The 23286-nt window shown below is 43.8% G+C and overlaps 1 protein-coding gene across 3 annotated transcripts in view; it reads right to left on the bottom strand.

Moving 5' to 3' along the window:
* The window catches only part of brf1b (BRF1 RNA polymerase III transcription initiation factor subunit b), a 132646-nt gene that overhangs the window by 52169 nt on the left and 57191 nt on the right, over positions 1 to 23286 (bottom strand). For all 3 annotated transcript variants that reach the window (XM_029631575.2, XM_029631576.2, XM_065008828.1), the window contains 4 exons: positions 20230 to 20356; positions 19761 to 19800; positions 19368 to 19463; positions 18721 to 19026 (listed from right to left, as the gene is read on the bottom strand). In XM_029631575.2, the coding sequence (XP_029487435.1) occupies positions 18721 to 19026; positions 19368 to 19463; positions 19761 to 19800; positions 20230 to 20356 (569 nt within the window). The remainder of the gene's footprint in view (positions 1 to 18720; positions 19027 to 19367; positions 19464 to 19760; positions 19801 to 20229; positions 20357 to 23286) is intronic.

A 23286-nucleotide genomic window follows, 5' to 3' on the forward strand; every position in this document is an offset into this window, starting at 1 on the left:
TATACAACTACAGTCGTGGCCAAAGGTTTTGAGAATGACACAAATATACATTTTCACAAAGTCTGCTACGTCAGTTTGTATGATGGCAATTTGCATATACTCCAGAATGTTATGAAGAGTGATCAGATGAATTGCAATTGCAAAGTCCCTCTTTGCCAAGCAAATGAACTGAATCCCCCCAAAAATATTTCCACTGCATTTCAGCCCTGCCACAAAAGGACCAGCTGACATCATGTCAGTGATTCTCTCGTGAACACAGGTGTAAGTGTTGACGAGGACAAACCTGGAGATCACTCTGTCATGTTGATTGAGTTCGAATAACAGACTGGAAGCTTCATAAGGAGGGTGGTGCTTGGAATCATTGTTCTTCCTCTGTTAATCATAGTTAACTGCAAGGAAACATGTGCCGTCATCATTGCTTTGCACAAAAAGGGCTTCACAGGCAAAGATATTGCTGCCGGTAAGATTTCACCTAAATCAACCATTTATCGGATCATCAAGAACTTCAAGGAGAGCGGTTCAATTGTTGTGAAGAAGGCAATTTATGTGTGGGGTTGCTTCTCAGCCAAGGGAGTGGGCTCACTCACAATTTTGCCTAAGAACACAGACATGAATAAAGAATGGTACCAACACATCCTCCGAGAGCAACTTCTCCCAACCATCCAGGAACAGTTTGGTGACAAACAATGCCTTTTCCAGCATGGTGGAGCACCTTGCCATAAGGCAAAAGTGATAACTAAGAGGCTCAGGGAACAAAACATCGTTATTTTGGGAACATGGCCAGGAAACTCCCCAGACCTTAATCCCATTGAGAACTTGTGGTCCATCCTCAAGAGGCGGGTGGACAAACAAAACCCACACATTTTGACAAACTCCAAGCATTGATTATACAAGAATGGGTTGCCATCAGTCAGGATGCGGCCCACAAGTTAATTGACAGCATGCCAAGGTAGATTGCAGAGGTCTTGAAAAAGAACGGTCAACACTGCAAATATTGACTCTTTGCATCAACTTCATGTAATTGTCAATAAAAGCCTTTGACACTTATGAAATGCTTGTAATTATACTTCAATATTCCATTGTAACATCTGACAAAAATATCTAAAGACACTGAAGCAGCAAACTTTGTGGAATTTAATATTTGTGTAATTCTCAGAACTTTTGGCCACGACCGTACATAAAAATAAGTGTTGCATCAGATCGGCAGATGGCTATAGATGATGCATTTCAGGAAGCTAGGTGTATGTCGCACGTTACAAGAGAGACATTTCAACATATTATTATTTTTAGCAATTGCGTTTTTTTGGTAGAAATGCCTTCTGGAACATGTGAACTTTCATGGGCCTTAATAACAAACTTGTATTCCATCTGTAAATACAAATAGCATTGTTAAATTACTAGCCTAGTTGATTTGCCACGGAAAAAGTCAGGAACCTTCCCGCTAGCCATGATTGGCTGAGATAATGGATGGAATTGTATGTGCAGAGAGATAAGTTTGGATTGGCCTGCCATGTAGCGTGCTTCTGTCTATAACGTGAGCTGATCAGTATGTGTTGATAGTCCTTTCTACCTCAGCGCTTTTGGAAGATATAACGTTTGCCATCGAGAACTACAAAAGGTTTACTACTTTTCTCAACATTGATACCCTGAATTTAGCAGCCGCGATCGACAGATCATTTGGAAAAAATTGTGATGGGCTACTTTCTGCACACGCAACGGTCAGTGTGAACTGGAGTAACTTGACACAATGCTGGCCAAACAAGATGTATACTGAACAAAAATATAAATGCAACTTGCTAACATTTCAACGATTTTACTGAGTTACAGTTCATAAAAGGAAATCTGCAGATTGAAATCAATTCATTAGGCCCTAATCTATAGACTTCACATGACTGCGCAGTGGCGCAGCCATGGGTGGGCCTGGAAGGGCATAGGCCCACCCACTGGAGGGGCCCAGCCATTCAGAATGAGTTTTTCCCCAACAAAAGGGCTTTATTACAGACAGAAATACTCCTCCGTTTCATCAGCTATCCGGGTGGTCTCCGACGATCCCGCAGGTGAAGAAGTCAGGTGTGGAGGTCCTGGGCTGGTATGGTTACACGTGGTCTGCAGGTGTGAAGCCGGTTGGACCTACTGCCAAATTCTCTAAAACTATGTTGGAGGCAGATGGTAGGTCAGATGACAGGTCGCTCCTACCAGGTGGCGTGGCGAGAATCTGTCTCCTCACCACTGGCGTCCCCCAGGGCTCTGTTCTAGGCCCTCTCCTATTCTCGCTATACACCAAGTCACGTGGCTCTGTCATAACCTCACATGGTCTCTCCTATCATTGCTATGCAGACGACACACAATTAATCTTCTCCTTTCCCCCTTCTGATGACCAGGTGGCGAATCGCATCTCTGCATGTCTGGCAGACATATCAGTGTGGATGACGGATCACCACCTCAAGCTGAACCTCGGCAAGACGGAGCTGCTCTTCCTCCCGGGGAAGGACTGCCCGTTCCATGATCTCGCCATCACGGTTGACAACTCCATTGTGTCCTCCTCCCAGAGCGCTAAGAACCTTGGCGTGATCCTGGACAACACCCTGTCGTTCTCAACTAACATCAAGGCGGTGGCCCGTTCTTGTAGGTTCATGCTCTACAACATCCGCAGAGTACGACCCTGCCTCACACAGGAAGCAGCGCAGGTCCTAATCCAGGCACTTGTCATCTCCCGTCTGGATTACTGCAACTCGCTGTTGGCTGGGCTCCCTGCCTGTGCCATTAAACCCCTACAACTCATCCAGAACGCCGCAGCCCGTCTGGTGTTCAACCTTCCCAAGTTCTCTCACGTCACCCCGCTCCTCCGCTCTCTCCACTGGCTTCCAGTTGAAGCTCGCATCCGCTACAAGACCATGGTGCTTGCCTACGGAGCTGTGAGGGGAACGGCACCTCAGTACCTCCAGGCTCTGATCAGGCCCTACACCCAAACAAGGGCACTGCGTTCATCCACCTCTGGCCTGCTCGCCTCCCTACCACTGAGGAAGTACAGTTCCCGCGCAGCCCAGTGAAAACTGTTCGCTGCTCTGGCCCCCCAATGGTGGAACAAACTCCCTCACGACGCCAGGACAGCGGAGTCAATCACCACCTTCCGGAGACACCTGAAACCCCACCTCTTTCAGGAATACCTAGGATAGGATAAAGTAATCCTTCTCACCCCCCTTAAAAGATTTAGATGCACTATTGTAAAGTGGCTGTTCCACTGGATGTCTTAAGGTGAACGCACCAATTTGTAAGTCGCTCTGGATAAGAGCGTCTGCTAAATGACTTAAATGTAAATGTAAGATGGTAGAGAAATGAACATGAGATTCTCTGGCATAAGCTCTAGTGGATATGGCTGCAGTCAGCATGCCAATTGCACGCTCCCTCAAAACTTGAGACATCTGTGGCATTGTGTTTAGTTTAGAGTGGCCTTTTATTGTACCCTGCCCAAGGTACACCTGTGTAATGATCATGCTGTTTAATTAGCTTCTTGATTTGCCACACCTGTTAGGTAGATGGATTATCTTGGCAAAAGAGAAATGCTCACGAACAGGGATGTAAACCTGTTTTTTGTCCGTATGGAACATTTCTGAGATCTTTTATTTCAGCTTATGAAACATGAGACCAACACTTTACATTTTGTGTTTATATTTTTGTTCAGTATAGCTATAAACAAAACTGAGTTAAATGGTTCCCGTCTGCCATGAAGTGTTCATCCATGTATACTGGTAAGAGTCTATCTACATATTCAGATATTATACGTTTCTAATTTTGGCAGAAAGTCATTTTCATTGCAAGTTAAAGCCTACTGTGAGGAAGCTAGCGAACGTTAGCTTGCTTGCTGGCTCACTAGCTAACATTACGTGTATGATCTGTGTAGTAATATTATTTGAATCAGAAATCTAATTGTATTTCTAGTTATAGCCTAATGTTAGCTAGCTAACATTGAACCTAGTTGGTTAGCTGTAGCTACATGCAGATTCATACTACAGCTATCAAATCAAATCATATTTATTTATATAGCCCTTTGTACATCAGCTGATATCTCAAAGTGCTGTACAGCTATGACAATGTTTGTTTTGTAGTAGTATGAGTTGGGATTATGCCGGTTCATTGTTTAGCTAGCTAGCTAGCTAGCTACATGTCTAAACAAAAGACTCCATTTCGCCAGATGATTACATGACCATCAAGATAACCAGGTGTGTCTGGGGGTGATTACGGCCATCTATTGCATTTCATGAACATGTGTACATGTCTATAGACAATAGTGACCCATCCACTTCGATGAGGGGTGGTTTTGGCATTTATTTCACATGACCCATCAATTTAGACAAGTTTATCAGGTAAACATAATCTAATAATTATAAAATATTTTTATCTGGACACTTTCTGTTTTTGATATTGCTACCATGCAAGTAACCATTTCACTGTACCATTCACAACCTCTGTACCCTGTTCATGTGACAAATAAACATAGATTTGTATTATATATAGTGTGTGTTTAGCAGAGACAGTAATGTGAAGAACAACATGACCTGCACCAAAGTCAGATTATGATATACAGTGCCCTCGGAAAGTGTACTATTTCCACATTTTATTACGTTACAGTCTTATTCTAAAATTGATCAAATAAATAAATATCCTTAGCAATCTAACCCATAATGACAAAGCTGAAACACATTTTTAGACATTTTTGCAAATGTATTACAAATAAAAAATAGAAATACCTGATTTACATAAGTATTCAGACCCTTTGCTATGACACCTGAAATTGAGCTCAGGTGCATCCTGTTTCCATTGAACATCCTTCAGATGTTTCTACAATTTGATTGGAGCCCACCTGTGTAAATTAAATTGATTGGACATGATTTGGAAAAGCCAACACCTGTCGATATAAGGTCCCACAGTTGACAGTGCATGTCAGAGAAAAACCAAGCCATGAGGTCGAAGGATTTGTCCATAGAGCTCTGAGACAGGATTGTGTAGAGGCACAGATCTAGAGAAGGGTACCAAAACATTTATTCAGCATTGAAGGTCCCCAAGAACACAGTGGCCTACATAATGTTTTAAATGGAAGAAGTTTGGAACCACCAAGACTCTTCCTAGAGCTGGCCGCCCGGCCAAACTGAGCAATCGGGGGAGAAGGGACTTGGTCAGGGAGGTGACCAAGAACCCAATGGTCACTCTGACAGAGCTCTAGAGTTCCTCTGTGGTGATGAGAGAACCTTCCAGAAGGACAACCATTTCTGCAACACTCTACCAATCAGGCCTTTATGGTACGTGGCCAAAAGGAAGCCACTCCTCTGTAAAAGACACATGACAGCCCACTTGGAGTTTGCTAAAAGGCACCTAAAGACTCTCAGACCATGAGAAAATCTCAGACCATGATACTCTCTGGTCTGATGAAACCAAGATTGAACTCTTTGGCCTGAATGCCAAGCGTCATATCTGGAGGAAACCTGGCACCATGAAGCATAGTGGTGGCAACATCAGGGACTGGGAGGCTAGTCAGGATCGAGGGAAAGATGAAAGGAGCAAAGTACAGAGAGATCCTTGATGAAAACCTGCTTCAGAGCGCTCAGGACCTTAGACTGGGGCGATGGTTCACCTTCCAACGACCCTAAGCACACAGCCAAGCAACGCAGGAGTAGCTTCGGGACAAGTCTCTGAATGTCTTTTAGTGGCCCATCCAGAGCCTGGACTTGAAACATCCCTGGAGAGACCTGAAAATACATGATCAGCAACGCTCCCCATCCAACCTGACAGAGCTTGAGAGGAACTGCAGAAAATAATGGGAGAAATTCACTGAATACAGGTGTGCCAAGCATGTAGCATCATACCCAAGAAGACTTGAGAAGTAATCGCTGCCAAAGGTGCTTCAAGTACTGAGTAAAGGGTCTGAATACTTATGTAAATGTGATATTTCAGTGTATTATTTTTAATAAATTGGCAAAAAATTCTAAAAACTGTTTTGGCTTTGTCATTATGGGGTATTGGGTGTAGATTGATGAGGGAAAAAAACAAACAATTTAATACATTTTACAATAAGGTTGTAACCTAACAAAATTTGGAAAAAGTCAAGGGGTCTGATTACTCTCCAAAGGCACTGTAGGCCAAGGACTAGATAAAGTGTATTTTTATCTGGATATTACTACACTACTCACTCTGTTTAGCACATGGCCTCACATGTGAATCATTAAAGAGATGGGTGTGGCTAAGGCTTAAGAGAGTGTGAACAATGATTAGTGGGTGTAGAACTCTCCAGTAGGTTTACCAAAACATTCAAGGGACATTTTCTCAAAAGTGGGGTTACAAGTTTGTCAACTTTCAAAGCAGAATTACTGTACCATTATTCCTCAACTGCAGTGTAAGATATACAATTTTCTAGCTCAGAGTCTACTTTTATGCAATTTAAAAAACGCAATTTAAAATGTTGCTACATCGGACCGAATCCAGGTGGTGGGTCACATATTTGTAACATGACACATTTACATCATATTACTGGGGCATGTAAAGCTCCCCTTCAACATTATCTCACTTATAAGCATACAATGTTTCTCAGGACAATATCCAGGCTTCTCTGCTTTGTAGCCCTAGTATGTTTTCTGCGTGACAGGCCCTGAGTGTAGCTGATGTGTGTGTGACTGTGTACACCAGGAGGGGAGAAAGAGAGGAGGGTGCCACTTGCTTGTCTCCCTTCCTGTCAGTTGTCATCCGTTCAAGGCGAGCTCCTCTGTGGTAAGCTGTCAGTTCCACAAACACATTTAGATACAGTGTGTACACACACAGAGACACACACAAACACTGCATATTCTGTCTCAGGAACCACATTAATAAGATATAAGAAATAACAAATCTCCTGAGATAACACTGCAAAAAAGACAAACTGGAACAGTGTTGCCTGTCCCTTTAAGATGAAGGCCAGGTGGTACGGCAGAGCAGAGCTGCAGCTGTACTGTCACTGGCAGGGGGGTAGGCAGGTTGGCCGAAGCAGCTGTCTAATTACATCACGGCAGGAGGTCAGCGCATGGCCAATCACCCTCCTTCGCCGACACACCTTGCAGCTCCAATAGAGGACAGAGGGAGAGAGGAAGGGACCGTCTGCATGGACAGCATAATAGAGACCTAGAAAGTCACTCAATGACGTCGACCATAGTACTGCTTTCTGCATTGAAAAGGAACATGAGGAAGGTCTGTACCCAATATTTCCAGTGAAAGAAAGAAAGGAAAGCTTTCGACAACACATGGCTAGAAGCCAGGCCTGGCTAAACATGCATTTGAAGTACCAAATACATATGTGAAAATCTTGTAGTAAATAATGTTGTGTTTCTTCAAAAACACATTCAAAGAGGTACCAGTTCCAGAGTTCATGTAAGTCTAGTCTATATTAGGAAATAATGCAACTAGCTGATAGGAGCATATTGGCTCAAAAGGCAGAACCTGATTCAACAAGCAGCCGGTATAGCCACTAGTAGGAATACCATCAAGTGAACCATTGTCCATGCTTTCCTTTCAGACCACAAGCCACACCATTTGCATGTTACACCTTGATGTCAACGTAAAATGCTCAACGTAAAATGTCACTCAGGGGTACGTACTCAAGCCAAACTCATTTTGAGAGATTATAAATATCCAGAAACGTTGTTGGTATTGCATTTGTTGGATTGTAAAAGTAATTCACAATATATATTTTTTATTATAAAAGTCAGTCAACACGGTTTACATTTAATTTGTTAATCGACCTGGCCAAGGCTTTCGACTCTGTCAATCACCACATTCTTATTGGCAGACTCAACAGCCTTGGTTTCTCAAATGATTGCCCTGCCTGGTTCACCAACTACTTCTCTGATAGAGCTCAGTGTTTAAAATCGGAGGGCCTGTTGTCCGGACCTCAGGCAGTCTCTATGGGGGTGCCACAGGGTTCAATTCTCGGGCCGACAATCTTCTCTTTATACATCAATGATGTCACTTTTGCTGCTGGTGATTCTCTAATCCACCTCTACGCAGACGACACCATTCTGTATACTTCTGGTCCTTCTTTGGACACTGTGTTAACTAACCTCCAGACGAGCTTCAATGCCATACAACTCTCCTTCCGTGGTCTCCAATTGCTCTTAAACGCAAATAAAACTAAATGCATGCTATTCAACCGATCATTGCCCGCACCTGCCCGCCCATCCAGCATCACTACTCTGGACGGCTCTGACTTAGAATACGTGGATAACTACAAATACCTAGGTGTCTGGATAGACTGTAAACTCTCCTTCCAGACTCACATTAAGCATCTTCAATCAAAAATTACATCTAGAATCGGCTTCCTATTTCTCAACAAAGCTTCCTTCACTCATGCTGCCAAAAATACCCTCGTAAAACTGACCATCCTACCGATCCTTGACTTCGGCGATGTCATCTATAAAATAGCCTCCAACACTCTACTCAGCAAACTGGATGTAGTCTATCACAGTGCCATCCGTTTTGTCACCAAAGCCCCATATACTACCCACCACTGCGACCTGTACTCTCTTTTTGGCTGGCCCTCGCTTCAATATCGTCGCTAAACCCACTGGCTACAGGTTATCTACAAGTCTCTGCTAGGTAAAGCCCCGCCCTATCTCAGCTCGATGGTCACCATAGCATCACACACTCGTAGCACACGCTCCAGCAGGTATATCTCACTGGTCACCCCCAAAGCCAATTCTTCCTTTGGTCGCCTTTCCTTCCAGTTCTCTGCTGCCACTGACTGGAATGAACTGCAAAAATCACTGAAGCTGGAGATTCCCATCTCCCTCACTAGCTTTAAGAACCAGCTGTCAGAGCAGCTCACAGATCACTGCACCTGTTCATAGCCCATCTGTATACAGCCCATCTATCTACCTCATTCCCATACTGTATTTATATATTTTGCTCCTTTTGCACCACAGTATCTCTACTTGCACATCCATCTTTTGCACATCTACCATTCCAGTGTTTAAATGCCATATTGTAATTACTTCGCCACAATTGCCTATTTATTGCCTATACTCCCTTATTTGACCTTATTTGCAGTCACTGTATATAGACTTTGTTTTCTTTTTTTTCTACTGTATTTTTTATTTCACCTTTATTTAACCAGGTAGGCAAGTTGAGAACAAGTTCTCATTTACAATTGCGACCTGGCCAAGATAAAGCAAAGCAGTTCGACAGATACAACGACACAGAGTTACACATGTATGTTTTGTTCATTCCATGTGTAACTCTGTGTTGTTGTATGTGTCGAACTGCTATGCTTTATCTTGGCCAGGTCGCAGTTGCAAATTAGAACTTGTTCTTAACTCTGTTCCACTGGATGTCATAAGGTGAATGCACCAATTTGTAAGTCGCTCTGGATAAGAGCGTCTGCTAAATGACTTAAATGTTAAATGTAACTCGCTTACCTGGTTAAATAAAGGTGAAAAATAATAATAATAATAATTTCATTGGGGGTAATGGAAAAAATGCTCAGAGGTGGGTTGTGGGAGGGGTTGGGCAATTGTACCGTAATATTGATTGATTGTGTTGTTTATGTGATTCCAATAAAAATGAATTGTTTGCAAAGAAAGAAAGAAAGAAAGAAAGAAAGAAAGAAAGAAAGAAAGAAAATTCAGGCCGAATCGGGAGGATTGGCAACCGTAGCCTCAAACCCACGTTGCAGTACACCACCAAGCGAGGTTTGTAATTCACAGAGACGGCTTGTCTGTGAGGTAAATTCTGCTAAACTCAGCCCTGAGTTCAGCATTTTTGTTCAAAATGGCAGAGTTCACATAAAGTTAATGCCAAACCTCGTTTTTAAAAACAGTCTACAACATAAGACAAGTTTGCTCAAACCGTGCAGAATATAACCATGTTTCACTGGTCTTGGATTGGATTTACTGGATAATCCTATATCTGGCTAGCGCCGTCAAAGTCAGGTGAACAGCCGCTGCTCTAGTTTGGGGAATAGGTCTCTCCTTATCCTGTATTTAGGCTAGATACTTCTGTTTAGATCTAGTGTGAAGAGACATTTTGATGACATCAGCATGAACTAGTTACAACTTTATTCTGAGGGAGATGCCTCTGGGGAGTTAAAAGCGGCGTCCTCTCCTTGGGAAAGTGGGACTGCTTTAAATAGGCACTGGGTTCGAAGGAGGTCGTCACATCATCGGTCATTTTGGCTCATCACGGAGCGCCTATTGAGGGCAGATGCACTTAGTGGTGCCAGAATGCTGGGGTGACTGTCCACGGGAGCTACTGTACACACAGCCTGCAGAGAGATGGCCCCGGACTGTCAGCTTTAAAGAGTGAGGGGGGTGGGGGTGCCCAGTAGACCTCACACATCCACACACACAGATAATGCGGAGACAGACAGGCAGGGAGGCACAGATTTATATAATGCCACACACACACACACACACACACTTTTAGGCAAATACCTGAGCAGACACACTCACTTTTGGACTTTATGGGAATGCTATGAAGTCCAAAAGTTATGGGCAGATTTAGAAAGTTGGCTGTCAGAAGTATTACAATGTAAATCTACTTTAATCCATCTGTCTGCATATTTCAAGACATGCAGTGAGATACGCAATGGCTTGGACAATACTCTTCTTGTCAATTATCTTGAAAAAGCATACTTAAAAACTGTGAATCAACCAATCCTCCATCGTTAAGTCAATGGAAAGATCATATGCTTCATTATCTAAATATTTGAAAGAGCGTGAGGGTTGGAGAGGAACAAAATGGTGCAATTTGAGGACGTGGCGGAGAGTAGTGCAGGCAGTGGAGATAGAGGTGGGAACAGGTGGGTCTGGGCAGGTGTGATGTTGTTGATGTTTGTGTGCATCTGTATGTTGTCTTTTGTATTGTATTAAATAATTAATTAAATTAATAACACCAACACATTATCACTGACACATACACGGCAGGGTTTTAAATGAGCAGGACGCTGAGCCAGTGAGCCCACGCCTATATTTCTGTGTGTGTGTGGGATTGGGGAGATTTATCTCTGCTAAAGCCACTAAAGCCCAATGTTTACGAGTCCTGGGGCCTGAGCCTCTCCCAAAGAAGCTTTCCCTCCAGCCTCTCTGCTCTGTCCAAAATTATTCCCTATATAGTGCACTAATTTTGACCAGAGCATTATGGGTCCTGGTCAAAAGTAGTGCACGATATAGGGAATAGGGTGCCATTCGAGACACACCCCTCAGCTTCCCAGGCACAAGGACAACGATGAATAATATCCATCCACTCAGCATAGCTACCGTTACCAGCTAGCTAGCAACCTATAAAGAACGCTAGCCCAACTACATTTCATATCACAGACTTTAATTAGGGTTATTGTATTCAGGGAGCATGTTAGCTAGTAGTGCTAGTGCGCTAAATATTTTATTAGGGTTCCTGTATTCAGGAAGCGTGCTAGTAATGATAGCGCTAGCTTTTTACTAGGCTTACTGTAATTCAGCCAGTTTGATTGGACAGGCGACAGTGGCCAAGTGGAGAAGGAAATGGGAGGTCAAATAGGGGTAGAGGGGTAAAGAGGGTCGGGTCAAGAGGCGAGCAGCTGTGAGGATCTGCAAAGCCTGACCAATGATCTACTACTATAACATTCTATTTCACTTCTCATGCACACTTCTCATACCATTTCAATGAATGTGGAATTTCTCCAAATCAATAATATCATACTATCACAAAGAAAAATAACTTGGTGTTTTTCTCTTGTCCCTGATAATGATGCTGTTAGCCTGAATACTGTTTTTATTCACATTAAACACAATTTAATTATAGGACAAACTACTACAATGTAGCCTACATAGTCAAAAGGAAGCAGCAGAACTGTAGGAAAAAGACTAGGTAGTTTATATGGACTAGAAAAGTGTAAAGAAGGTCAACGTCAGTCCCCAATTAATCTGAAGGAATTGATTGGACTAAAAGCTTCGCGCACAACCCTTCAAACGCCAATCAATGTTCTACAATACCATCCAAGGGTCCCTTTACACTCACAGAACTAGGCATGCGTCTCAAATCACAAATATACATTTCCACAAAGTTTGCTGCTTCAGTGTCTTTAGATATTTTCGTTACTATGGAATACTGAAGTATAATTACAAGCATTTCATTAGTGCCAAATGTGTTTATTGACAATTACATGAAGTTGATGCAAAGAGTCAATATTTGCAGTGTTGACCGTTCTTTTTCAAGACCTCTGCGATCTGCCCTGGCATGCTGTCAATTAACTTCTGGGTCACATCCTGACTGATGGCAACCCATTCTTGCATAATCAATGCTTGTAGTTTGTCAAAATGTGTGGAATTTTGTTTGTCCACCCGCCTCTTGAGGATGGACCACAAGTTCTCAATGGGATTAAGGTCTGGGGAGTTTCCTGGCCATGGACCCAAAATATCGATGTTTTGTTCCCCGAGCCAATTAGTTATCAATTTTGCCTTATGGCAAGGTGCTCCATCATGCTGGAAAAGGCATTGTTTGTCACCAAACTGTTCCTGGATGGTTGGGAGAAGTTGCTCTCGGAGGATGTGTTGGTACCATTCTTTATTCATGTCTGTGTTCTTAGGAAAAATTGTGAGTGAGCCCACTCCCTTGGCTGAGAAGCAACCCCACACATAAATTGCCTTCTTCACAACAATTGAACCGCTCTCCTTGAAGTTCTTGATGATGTGATAAATGGTTGATTTAGGTGCAATCTTACTGGCAGCTATATCCTTGCCTGTGAAGCCCTTTTTGTGCAACGCAATGATGACGGCACGTGTTTCCTTGCAGGTAACCATGATTGACAGAGGAAGAACAATGATTCCAAGCACCACCCTCCTTTTAAAGCTTCCAGTCTGTTATTCGAACTCAATCAGCATGACAGATTGATCTCCAGCCTTGTACTCGTCAACACTCACCTGTGTTAACGAGAGAATCACTGACATGATGTCAGCTGGTCCTTTTGTGGCAGGGCTGAAATGCAGTGGAATTTTTTTGGGGGGATTCTGTTCATTTGCATGGCAAAGAGGGACTTTGCAATTAATTGCAATTCATCTGATCACTCTTCATATTCTGGAGTATATGCAAATTGCCATCATACAAACTGACGCAGCAGACTTTGTGAAAATTAATATTTGTGTCATTCTCAAAACTTTTGGCCACGACTGTAGTTGTATAATGTAATGCGATATTATATCATTATATTTGCCCAATGTGAATAGAATAGGATTCCTCTGAAAGTCATTAGTACAATGTTTCTAGAATGTTTGTGTGTTCCCTCCGCACACTCCACTGGCTTCCAGTGGACTGTATATAGGGAATAGGGTGCCATTTGGAATGTAACCTATGATTAATGCAGTCCATTTATGTGGTCAACATTGGCCAATGGGTGAGGCAGTGTCACATTTGGAATTCGGCCCATATGCCTTAAATGTCTAAGGTGTCTGTGTATTTCATTATTTATAGTCTACTATGAATCATCCTCACTAATAACCAATGGAATTTTCTCCTAGGAAGTGTGAAAACACTGGCTCTCAGCATCCAGCATATTTTGGGAATGAATGCTAGTGTTTCTGGTAGACTTCCAGTCATTGCGCTAACACTAGTTAGCATTGGCTCGCTGAACTCCTAAATATAAATATCTGTGGCACTTCATTCCCCTCTTCAAGGGATTAATGCAAGGGCACCGATTAAACGTTCTGTCAATGTTTGCCGACACAATCTCCCTACCAAATCTCAAAGAACACTGACGATAAGGCTCCAATAAAAGCATTTTATGGATTGGTCAACAGATCAAGGAGAAATACTAGGGCTTCAAAATAAGGTTGTCAGAACAAGGGTTGGCAAACAACCATCCATGAATCAAATCAAATGTTATTAGTCACAGTGTGCCGAATACAACAGGTGTAGTAGACCTTACACTGAAATGCTTACTTGTAATATCTGTCGAAGTTGGATATTGTACACGATGAATGCTTTGGTATCTAAATCATTTGGTAAAATGGGAATCCTTCATATCATTTCGAAATGTTTAAATAATACTCCACGCTTGTTTTGTTCCATAATAATAAATTAGGGTTTAAATAACAGTAGAGTTTACCCTGAGACAGGCCTTTAAAATTCAACCTGAACTTCCAGTGACTCTGTTTGGGATAGCGCCCTGCAGATTAATGAAGATTTATGACAACAGTGTGACCACTGGTCAGGATAATATCAGCCCAGCCCAGCCTCACTGAGCTGCTGAAACCGAGGCAGAGAGGCTTTGTACCAAATGGCACACTATTTCCTATGTAGTGCACTTGAAGTGCAATACTTTTGTCCAGGGAGAAATAGGAGCCATACGGCTCTGGTCAAAAGTAGTTCACTTTTAAATGTTTTATTTATTTTAATTTTAACAGGGAAGACATATTGAAACCTTTTCCAAATTCGCCCTGAATAAAACAATAGACAGTTGAAGTCTGAAGTTTACATACACTTACGTTGGGCGTCATTAAAACTCGTTTTTCAACCACTCCACAAATTTCTTGTTAACAAACTACAGTTTTGGCAAGTCAGTTAGGACATCTTCTTTGTGCATGATACAAGTCATTTTTCAACAATTGTTAACAGACAGATTATTTAACTTATAATTCACTGTATAACAATTCCAGTGGATCAGAAGGTTACAAACACTAAGTTGACTGTGCCTTTAAACAGCATGGAAAATTCCAGAAAATTATGTCATGGCTTTAGAAGTTTCTGATAGGCTAATTGACATCATTTGAGTAAATTGGAGGTGTCCCTGTGGATGTATTTCAAGGCCTACCTTCAAACACAGTGCTTCTTTGCTCGACATAATGGGAAAATCAAAAGAAATCACCAAGACCTCAAAAAGAAAATTGTAGACCACAAGCCTGGTTCATCCTTGGGAGCAATTTCCAAATGCCTAAAGGTACCACGTTCATCTATACAAACAATAGTGCGCAAGTATAAACACCATGGGACCACACAGCCGTCATACCGCTCAGGAAGGAGACGCGTTCTGTCTCCTAGTGATGAACGTACTTTGGTGCGAAAAGTGCAAATCAATCCCAAAACAACAGCAAAGGACCTTGTGAAGATGCTGGAAGAAACAGGTACAAAAGTATCTATAGCCACAGTAAAATTAGTCCTATATCGACACAACCTGAAAGGCGCTCAGCAAGGAAGAAGCCACTGCTCCAAAACCCAGACTACAGTTTGCAACTGCACATGACGACATGTGCAGTACATTTTGGAGATAGTGAAGATAGTACATTTTGGAGAAATGTTCTCTGGTCTGATGAAACAAAATTAGAACGGTTTGACCATAATGACCATTGTTATGCTTGGAGGAAAAAGGGGGAGGCTTGCAAGCTGAAGAACACCATCCCAACCGTGAAGCCCGGGGGTGGCAGCATCATGTTGTGGGGGTGCTTTGCTGCAGTAGGGACTGGTGCACTTCACAAAATAGATGGCATCATGAGAATGGAAAATTATATGTGAAGACAGTGAAGAGCCGACTCTGGGATGCTGGCTAAGGGATGCAAAGAAAAAGCCATATCTCAGACTGGCCAATAAAAGATTGGCAAAATAACACACACTGGACATTGGACCTCTGCCTAGAAGACCAGCATCGCCGGAGTTTCCTCTTCACTGTTGACGTTGAGACTGGTGTTTTTTGTACTATTTAATGAAGCTGTCAGTTGAGGACTTGTGAGGCATCTGTTCCTGTAACGGCTGTTGGAAGGAGAGGAGCAAGGTGCAGCGTGGTACGTGTTCATACCTTTTATTTGAACTGAACACTGACATAACAAAAATAACAAAGAACGACCGAAACAGTTCTGTCTGGTGCAGACCCAGAAAACAACTACCCAGAAAACACAGGTGGGAAAAGGCTACCTAAGTATGGTTCTCAATCAGACAATGATAGACAGCTGCCTCTGATTGAGAACCACACCCGGCCAAACACACAGAAATAGAAAACATAGAATGCCCACCCCAACTCACGCCCTGACCAAACCAAAATAGAGACATAAAAAGGATCTCTAAGGTCAGGGCGTGACAGTTCATCAAACTAGACACTAATGTACTTGTCCTCTTGCTCAGTTGTGCACCGGGGACTCCCACTCCTCTTTGTATTCTGGTTAGAGACAGTTTGGGCTGTTCTGTGAAGGGAGTAGTACACAGCGTTGTATGAGATCTTCAGTTTCTTGGCAATTTCTCACATGGAATAGCCTTCATTTCTCAGAAAAGGAATAGACTGACGAGGTTCAGAAGAAAGTTCTTTGTTTCTGGCCATTTTGAGCCTGTAATCGAACCCACAAATACTGATGCTCCAGATACTCAACTAGTCTAAAGAAGGCCAGTTTTATTGCTTCTTTAATCAGCAAAACAGTTTTTAGCTACGCTAACATAATTACAAAAGTATTTTCTAATGATCAACTAGCCTTTCAAAATGACAAACTTGGATTAGCTAACACAACGTGCCATTGTAACACAGGAGTGATGGTTGCTCATAATGGGCCTCTGTACGCCTATGTAGATATTCCATAAAAAAATCTGACGTTTCCAGCTGCAATAGTCATTTACAACATCATCAATGTCTACACTGTATTTCTGATAAATTTGATGTTATTTAAATGGACAAAAAATGTGCTTTTCTTAGCAAAGGAGAAATGCGCACTAACAGGGATGTAAACAAATTTGTGCACAACATTTTTGAGAAATAAGCTTTTAGTGTGTATGGAAAATTGGGATATATAATTTCAGCTCATGAAACATGGGATCAACACTTTACATGTTGCGTTTATTTTTGTTCAGTATATATACATTGTGAAGTATACATAGTGAAGAGAACAGGTCCCAATATCGTCCGCTGTGGTACACCTTTTTGTACCTCAAGAAATTCAGACTTAACCCCATCAATTCTCTTCATAGGGTATAGGGTGCCATTTCGGAAGCAGCTACAGAGAGAGGTGGTGGGCGTATTGATTGGTTAAGTGAGGCTAGGGGATGTGCTGGAGTTAATACCTTTTGTCACGTTCTGACCTTTATTTCCTTTGTTTTGTCTTCATTTAGTATGGTCAGGGCGTGAGTTGGGGTGGGCAGTCTGTGTGTTTTTCTATGTTGTGGTTTTGAGTTCAGCCTAGTATGGTTCTCAATCAGAGGCAGGTGTCGTTAGTTGTCTCTGATTGAGAATCATACTTAGGTAGCCTGAGTTTCACTTTTGAGTTGTGGGTGTTTGTTTTCCGTGTGTGTGTTTGTTGCCACATGGTACGGTTTCGGTCATGTTCACGTTTATTGTTTTTTATTTTCATAGTGTTCAGTTTATATCTTAAAATAAAACGTTATGGACAATTACCACGCTGCGCAATGGTCCTCCAATCCTTCTCGCTTCTCAGAAGAGGAGGAGGAATGCCGTTACACCTTTATCCATCCAGTCGGGAGCAGAGAGCCATTCGCTCGGCACACACTTGCTCACATCATTGATCCGGTATGTTAAATAAAATATAGAACCCACTTAAGCCAAATTAAGGCATGTGGTCAAATCAAAATCAATCAAATCAAATGTATTTATATAGCCCTTCGTACATCAGCTGATATCTCAAAGTGCTGTACAGAAACCCAGCCTAAAACCCCAAACAGCAAGCAATGCAGGTGTAGAAGCACGGTGGCTAGGAAAAACTCCCTAGAAAGGCCAAAACCTAGGAAGCAACCTAGAGAGGAACCAGGCTATGAGGGGTGGCCAGTCCTCTTCTGGCTGTGCCGGGTGGTCAAATGCGGTCAGGGCTATAGGGGAGTCAGTGGGTAGAGAGTGTTTTAAGTTGTGTTTGAATGACCCCTCAACCCGCGACTGATGTGAGGGGGGTGTGGGGAGAACTCTCAGGCCAAAATGGCAGTTATTAAGAAAAGAGGGAGAGAGAGAGAGAGATTTGGTGATCGCTTGACTGACAAGTGCTCAATAGGAGATTCTGACCAAAACGTCATACTGATAAGACACACAAAAAATACATCTAAATGATGTCCTTTCACAACCAGTATACAACCTGACTGTGACAACACAAAAGTTTTGCACACTGGTATTACTAGCAGTTTGGCGGTGGACTCACAATATCACTCAAACACAGCTCAAGGTTTTCCCGGGCGATTATGGTTAGGGGTAACGACACGCACTGTAATCTTGGGTTATTACACGGTTAAAAGGGAAGTTTAGGACTAATTTGATGTTAGATGGTTCCTCACCCTGAAAGTAGTCTATGGGCCTGGAGAAACTAAAATCCATGGTTCAGTTTTCTTTAAATGGATACTTTGGGATTTTGGTAATGAGGTCCCTTATCTACTTCCCCAGAGTCAGATGAACTCGTGGATACCATTTTTATGTCTCTCCGTGCAATTTGAAGTAAGTTGCTAACTAGCGTTAGCGCACTAGGTAAGTAGCATTAAAGTAATGACTGGAAGTCTATGGGTATCTGCTATGGGTAAAACTACCTCTACCTCCTTCATACTGCACATAGATATAAAAATGGTATCCACTAGTTCATCCGACTCTGGTGAAGTAGATAAAGAAAATTGCCAAATCCTGAAGTATTTCTTTAAACAGCCACCACAAACTCCAGATAACATAAGCCACTGCTAGAGAACAATCAATGGAAGTGATATGAGCAATTGTGCATTTACCAAAACACTATGGAGCTGATTTGATTTGGCAATGTAGTCTGGACTCACCACTGTCCTTGTCCTCTGCGATGCACTCATGGATGGACTCACTGAGCCCCAGGCTAGCCGCGCTAGGCAAGGGACCCAGGATGGAAGCTAGGGAGGGCCCTCCTCTGGGTGGTGGATGTGGAGGGGCTGCCTCCTCTGTCACTCCTTCTCCCCCTCTTTCGTCCCCTTGCTGTTCCCCCTGGATGACCTGGCAGAGGAAGTCCTGGTTCAGGTGTTGGGCAACTGCCTCCAGCTCCTCGTCCTCCTCGGGGTCCACCTCCCTGGGGCTGGAGCACGAGGCCTGAGAAAGCACCTCGTCCAGCGGGTCTGAGGGTCAGAGTGGAGAGGATGGGTCTTGGGGATATATACAGTACATACACATATTCAGGGATTGAGTCACATAGGTGTTATGTGTGTAGCTGTACTTTAGACACACACACACACGCTGCTCTTTTCAGAGAACTCAAAATGACAATCATCCGTAGTTCTCCGCCTGCCATTTTCAAAGGGCAAAAGTGTGACCTCATGACACTGATGAAGCACCTTGTCAGAACTGACCTACAGCGTCGCCTTGATTAAAAAAACGACAGAAGCCACAGAGACGTGCTTCTTGTTGAGTTAGTAAAAAAAACACACTAAAGGCAGTGGGCACACACACACACACACACCTATTTCTTTGGCATAGGCAGCGTAGATCCCTCTGAGCTTTGGCCTGCTGTTTTCCAGCTCCGTCTCGATCTCGTCTCGATACAAACTGATTTCACCTGCAGGGGTAGAGAGACGGTGAAACTGAGATGACCCTTTACATTACATTGTTTGTTTTCACATTTACAATTATCTCAATCCTACAGTGACCTAGTTGATCGCATGCATTTTATATGACATTTTACATTCATTTACATTACATTTTATATCACAATTATTTTGATGAGATTTTTGAGTTTTATTTACATACAAAATCCTCAAAGATCTAATCAAAAATGCTCACAGACTTAAATTTCCAAAACTTTGTGGTAGCCTGCATTGAGGCTACCTATTACCACAATATAAACCAAACATACCTTGAACTTCATCCAGCTTTTTGGCTAACTCTTGTTCAAGCTAAAATGGGGTAAGGGAGAGTCAAAGTGAAAAAAACTATTGATGGGATTCAGTCAATCGCATATTTACGGATAGTGCTTTCAGAAGTGTGTTGGAATTGCACAGTAGCATGTTCTGGATGGATGAGTTGACACTTGATATGGAAACTGGCAGTCTGGTCACATACCAGATTACTTCTCATCCACGTTTGTGGTAAAAACTGAACGAGTCACGCCATGCAACTAAAAGTTTCTAAATCAAGTGTCAACTCCTTCCATTCGGGCCACGCTTCTGTGCAAATCAAATGCACTGAGATATGATTGACATGGCAAGCCAGCCAATGCCTGGCCATCAATTCCATCTGAGACATGCTGCTGTGCCAATCAAACACACTGACAGGTGATTGATTGGGCAAGCAAGCCAATGCCTGGAAAGAGTCAGGTAACGTACCGCTTGCATCTTGACCTTCCTCTGTCCAGCAGTGAAAGAGGGTGGGTCACACTCCTGCTCCAGATCCACCCGCATGAACTCATCGATGGTCAGCTGACTGGTGGGAGTGTCCTCGAACTCTGTCAATCTTGACAACAGAAGGAGAGGTGTGTCACGTTCTGACCTTAGTTCCTTTTTTATGTCTCTATTTTGGTTTGGTCAGGGCGTGAGTTGGGGTGGCCATTCTATGTTTTTCAGTCTGTTTTGTTCTGTTTGTTGTATTTCTATGTGTTTGGCCTGGTATGGTTCCCAATCAGAGGCAGCTGTCAATCGTTGTCTCTGATTGAGAACCATACTTAGGTAGCCTGTTCCCACCTGTGTTTGTGGGTAGTTGTTTTCCGTTTGTGTATTGCACCTTGCAGAACTGGTCATTTGTAGTTTTGTTTGTTCAAGTATTCGTATTGATTAAAAGGTATTATGAATACTTACCACGCTGCACCTTGCTCTTCTCCTTCTCCCGACAACAGACGTTACAGAACTACCCACCTCCAACGGACCAAGCAGTGTGGTAAAAAGGAGGAATGGACATGGGAGGACATTCTGAACGGGATAGGAGCCTACACATGGGAGGAGATCCTGGATGGAAGGGATCGCCTCCCACGGGAACAGGTGGAGGCAGCCAGGAAAGCGGAGGCAGCAGGAAAAGGGAGCCAGCGATATGAGGGAACACGGCTGGCAAGGAAGCCCGAGAGGCAGCCCCAAAAATGTATTGGGGTGGGCGGCACATGGAGAGATTGGCGGAGTCAGGTAGGAGACCTGAGCCAACTCCCCGTGCTTACCGTGGCGAGAGGTTGACCGGGCAGGCACTGTGTTATGTGGTGAAGCGCACGGTGTCCCCAGTGCGCACGCATAGCCCGGTGCACTACATCGCAGCTCCTCGAATCGGCCGGGCTAGAGTGGGCATCGAGCCAGGAGGGATGAAGCCAGCTCAGCTCATCTGGTCTCCAGTGCGTCTCCTCGGCCCGGGTTATATGGTACCAGCCCTACGCACGGTGTCCTCTGTTCGCCAGCACAGCCCAGTGCGGCCTGTTCCAACTCTACGCACTTGCCGGGCTACAGGGGGTATCCAGCCAGGACGGATTGTGCAGGCTCGTTGCTCGAGACCTCCAGTGCGCCTCCACGGCCCAGTGCATCCGGTGCCTCGGCCAAGGAAGAGGCCGCCTGTATGTCTCCCCAGCCTGGTGAGTCTCCCGCCTGTCCGGCGCCGCCAGAGTCTCCCGCCTGTCCGGCGCCGCCAGAGTCTCCCGCCTGTACGGCACCGCCAGAGTCTCCCTCCTGTCCGGCGCCGCCAGAGTCTCCCTCCTATTCGGGGCCCGCGGTAAGGGTCCCCACTCCAGAGGCACCACATAAGTGGGCCAAGACTAAGGTGGAGTGAGGTCTACGTCCCGCACCAGAGCCGCCACCGCGGTGAAATGCCCACCCAGACCCTCCCCTATAGTTTCAGGTTTTGCGGCCGGAGTCCGCCCCTTTGGGGAGGGGGTTGTTATGTCACGTTCTGACCTTAGTTCCTTTTTTATGTCTCTATTTTGGTTGATCAGGGCGTGAGTTGGGGTGGGCATTTATTATTTCAGTCTGTTTTGTTCTCTGTGTTGTATTTCTATGTGTTTGGCCTGGTATGGTTCCCAATCAGAGGCACCTGTCAATCGTTGTCTCTGAGAACCATACTTAGGTAGCCTGTTCCCACCTGTGTTTGTGGGTAGTTGTTTTGTGTATTGCACCTTGCAGAACTGTTTGATTGTCGTTTTGTTGTTTTTTTTGTTCAAGTATCCGTATTGATTAAAAGGTATGAATACTTACCATGCTGCACCTTGGTCTTCTCCTTCTCCCGACAACAGACGTTACAAGGTGTCACTATCTGGTCAAGTTACAAAGGACGGACGAAGACCTTTTCTCTATACACACTGATGATGGCCTAACAGCGGAAATATTTGTATTTTGCTCTTGTTACATTAAAATAAAAGCAATAAATAACTCTGAAAATCAATTTCTTAACTCAAACCTTATCACCAACTTCAAGCCTTAATTTAACCATAACCCCAGAGCTTGCGTGGTCATCTAGCAGTGTATGTGTTAGGGTGCGGGGTTAGGGAAAGCATAAGGTTTACCAACAGTCTTCAATGGACCAAACTGCATTTGCCAACATGATGGGATCTACTAAGCTACATTTTACATTTACATTTAAGTCATTTAGCAGACGCTCTTTGTCACGCCCTGGTCTAAGTATTTTGTGTTTTCTTCATGTATTGGGTCAGGCCAGGGTGTGGCATAGAGTTTTTGTAGTGTGGTGTGTTTTGTCTTGGGATTTTGGTATGTGTGTATAGTGGGATTGTAGCTTAGTGGGGTGTTCTAGGAGAGTCTATGGCTGTCTGAAGTGGTTCTCAATCAGAGGCAGGTGTTTACCGTTGTCTCTGATTGGGAACCATATTTAGGCAGCCATATTCTTTGGTTGTATTGTGGGTGATTGTCCTGTGTGTCTTGATGTCCTTGTTTGAGGTTAGTAGACACTTGTATAGGCTGTTTTCGGTTTTCGTTTCGTTTATTGTAGTGTTAGTGTTTTGTCGTGTGTTACTTTTGTTTATTAAAGATGAATCGCAATAGACACGCTGCAGTTTGGTCCGACTCTCCTTCACCATTAGAAAGCCGTTACAGAATCACCCACCACAGGACCAAGCAGCGTGTCAACAGGCAGGAGCCACAGGAGAAGCAACAGAGGCAGCAGCAGCAGGAGCAGCAGCAGCTACAGTGGGAGAGATTGCACTACCTGGAGAAATGGACATGGGAGGAGGTACTGGACGGTAAAGGACCCTGGGATCAGCCTGGAGATTATTGTCGCCCCAAAGCCGAGCTGGAGGCAGCAAAAGCAGAGAGGCGGCATTATGAGGAGCTAGCACGGCAGAGCGGATGGAAGCCTGAGAGTCAGCCCCAAAAATGTCTTGGGGGGGGGGCTCACAGGGAGTATGGCTACGCTAGGTAGGGGACCTACGCTAACTTCCTGTGGTTACCGGGGGGCTAGAGAGA

This window comes from Oncorhynchus nerka, linkage group LG24 (genome assembly GCF_034236695.1).
Source record: "Oncorhynchus nerka isolate Pitt River linkage group LG24, Oner_Uvic_2.0, whole genome shotgun sequence".
Classification (NCBI taxonomy): domain Eukaryota; kingdom Metazoa; phylum Chordata; class Actinopteri; order Salmoniformes; family Salmonidae; genus Oncorhynchus; species Oncorhynchus nerka.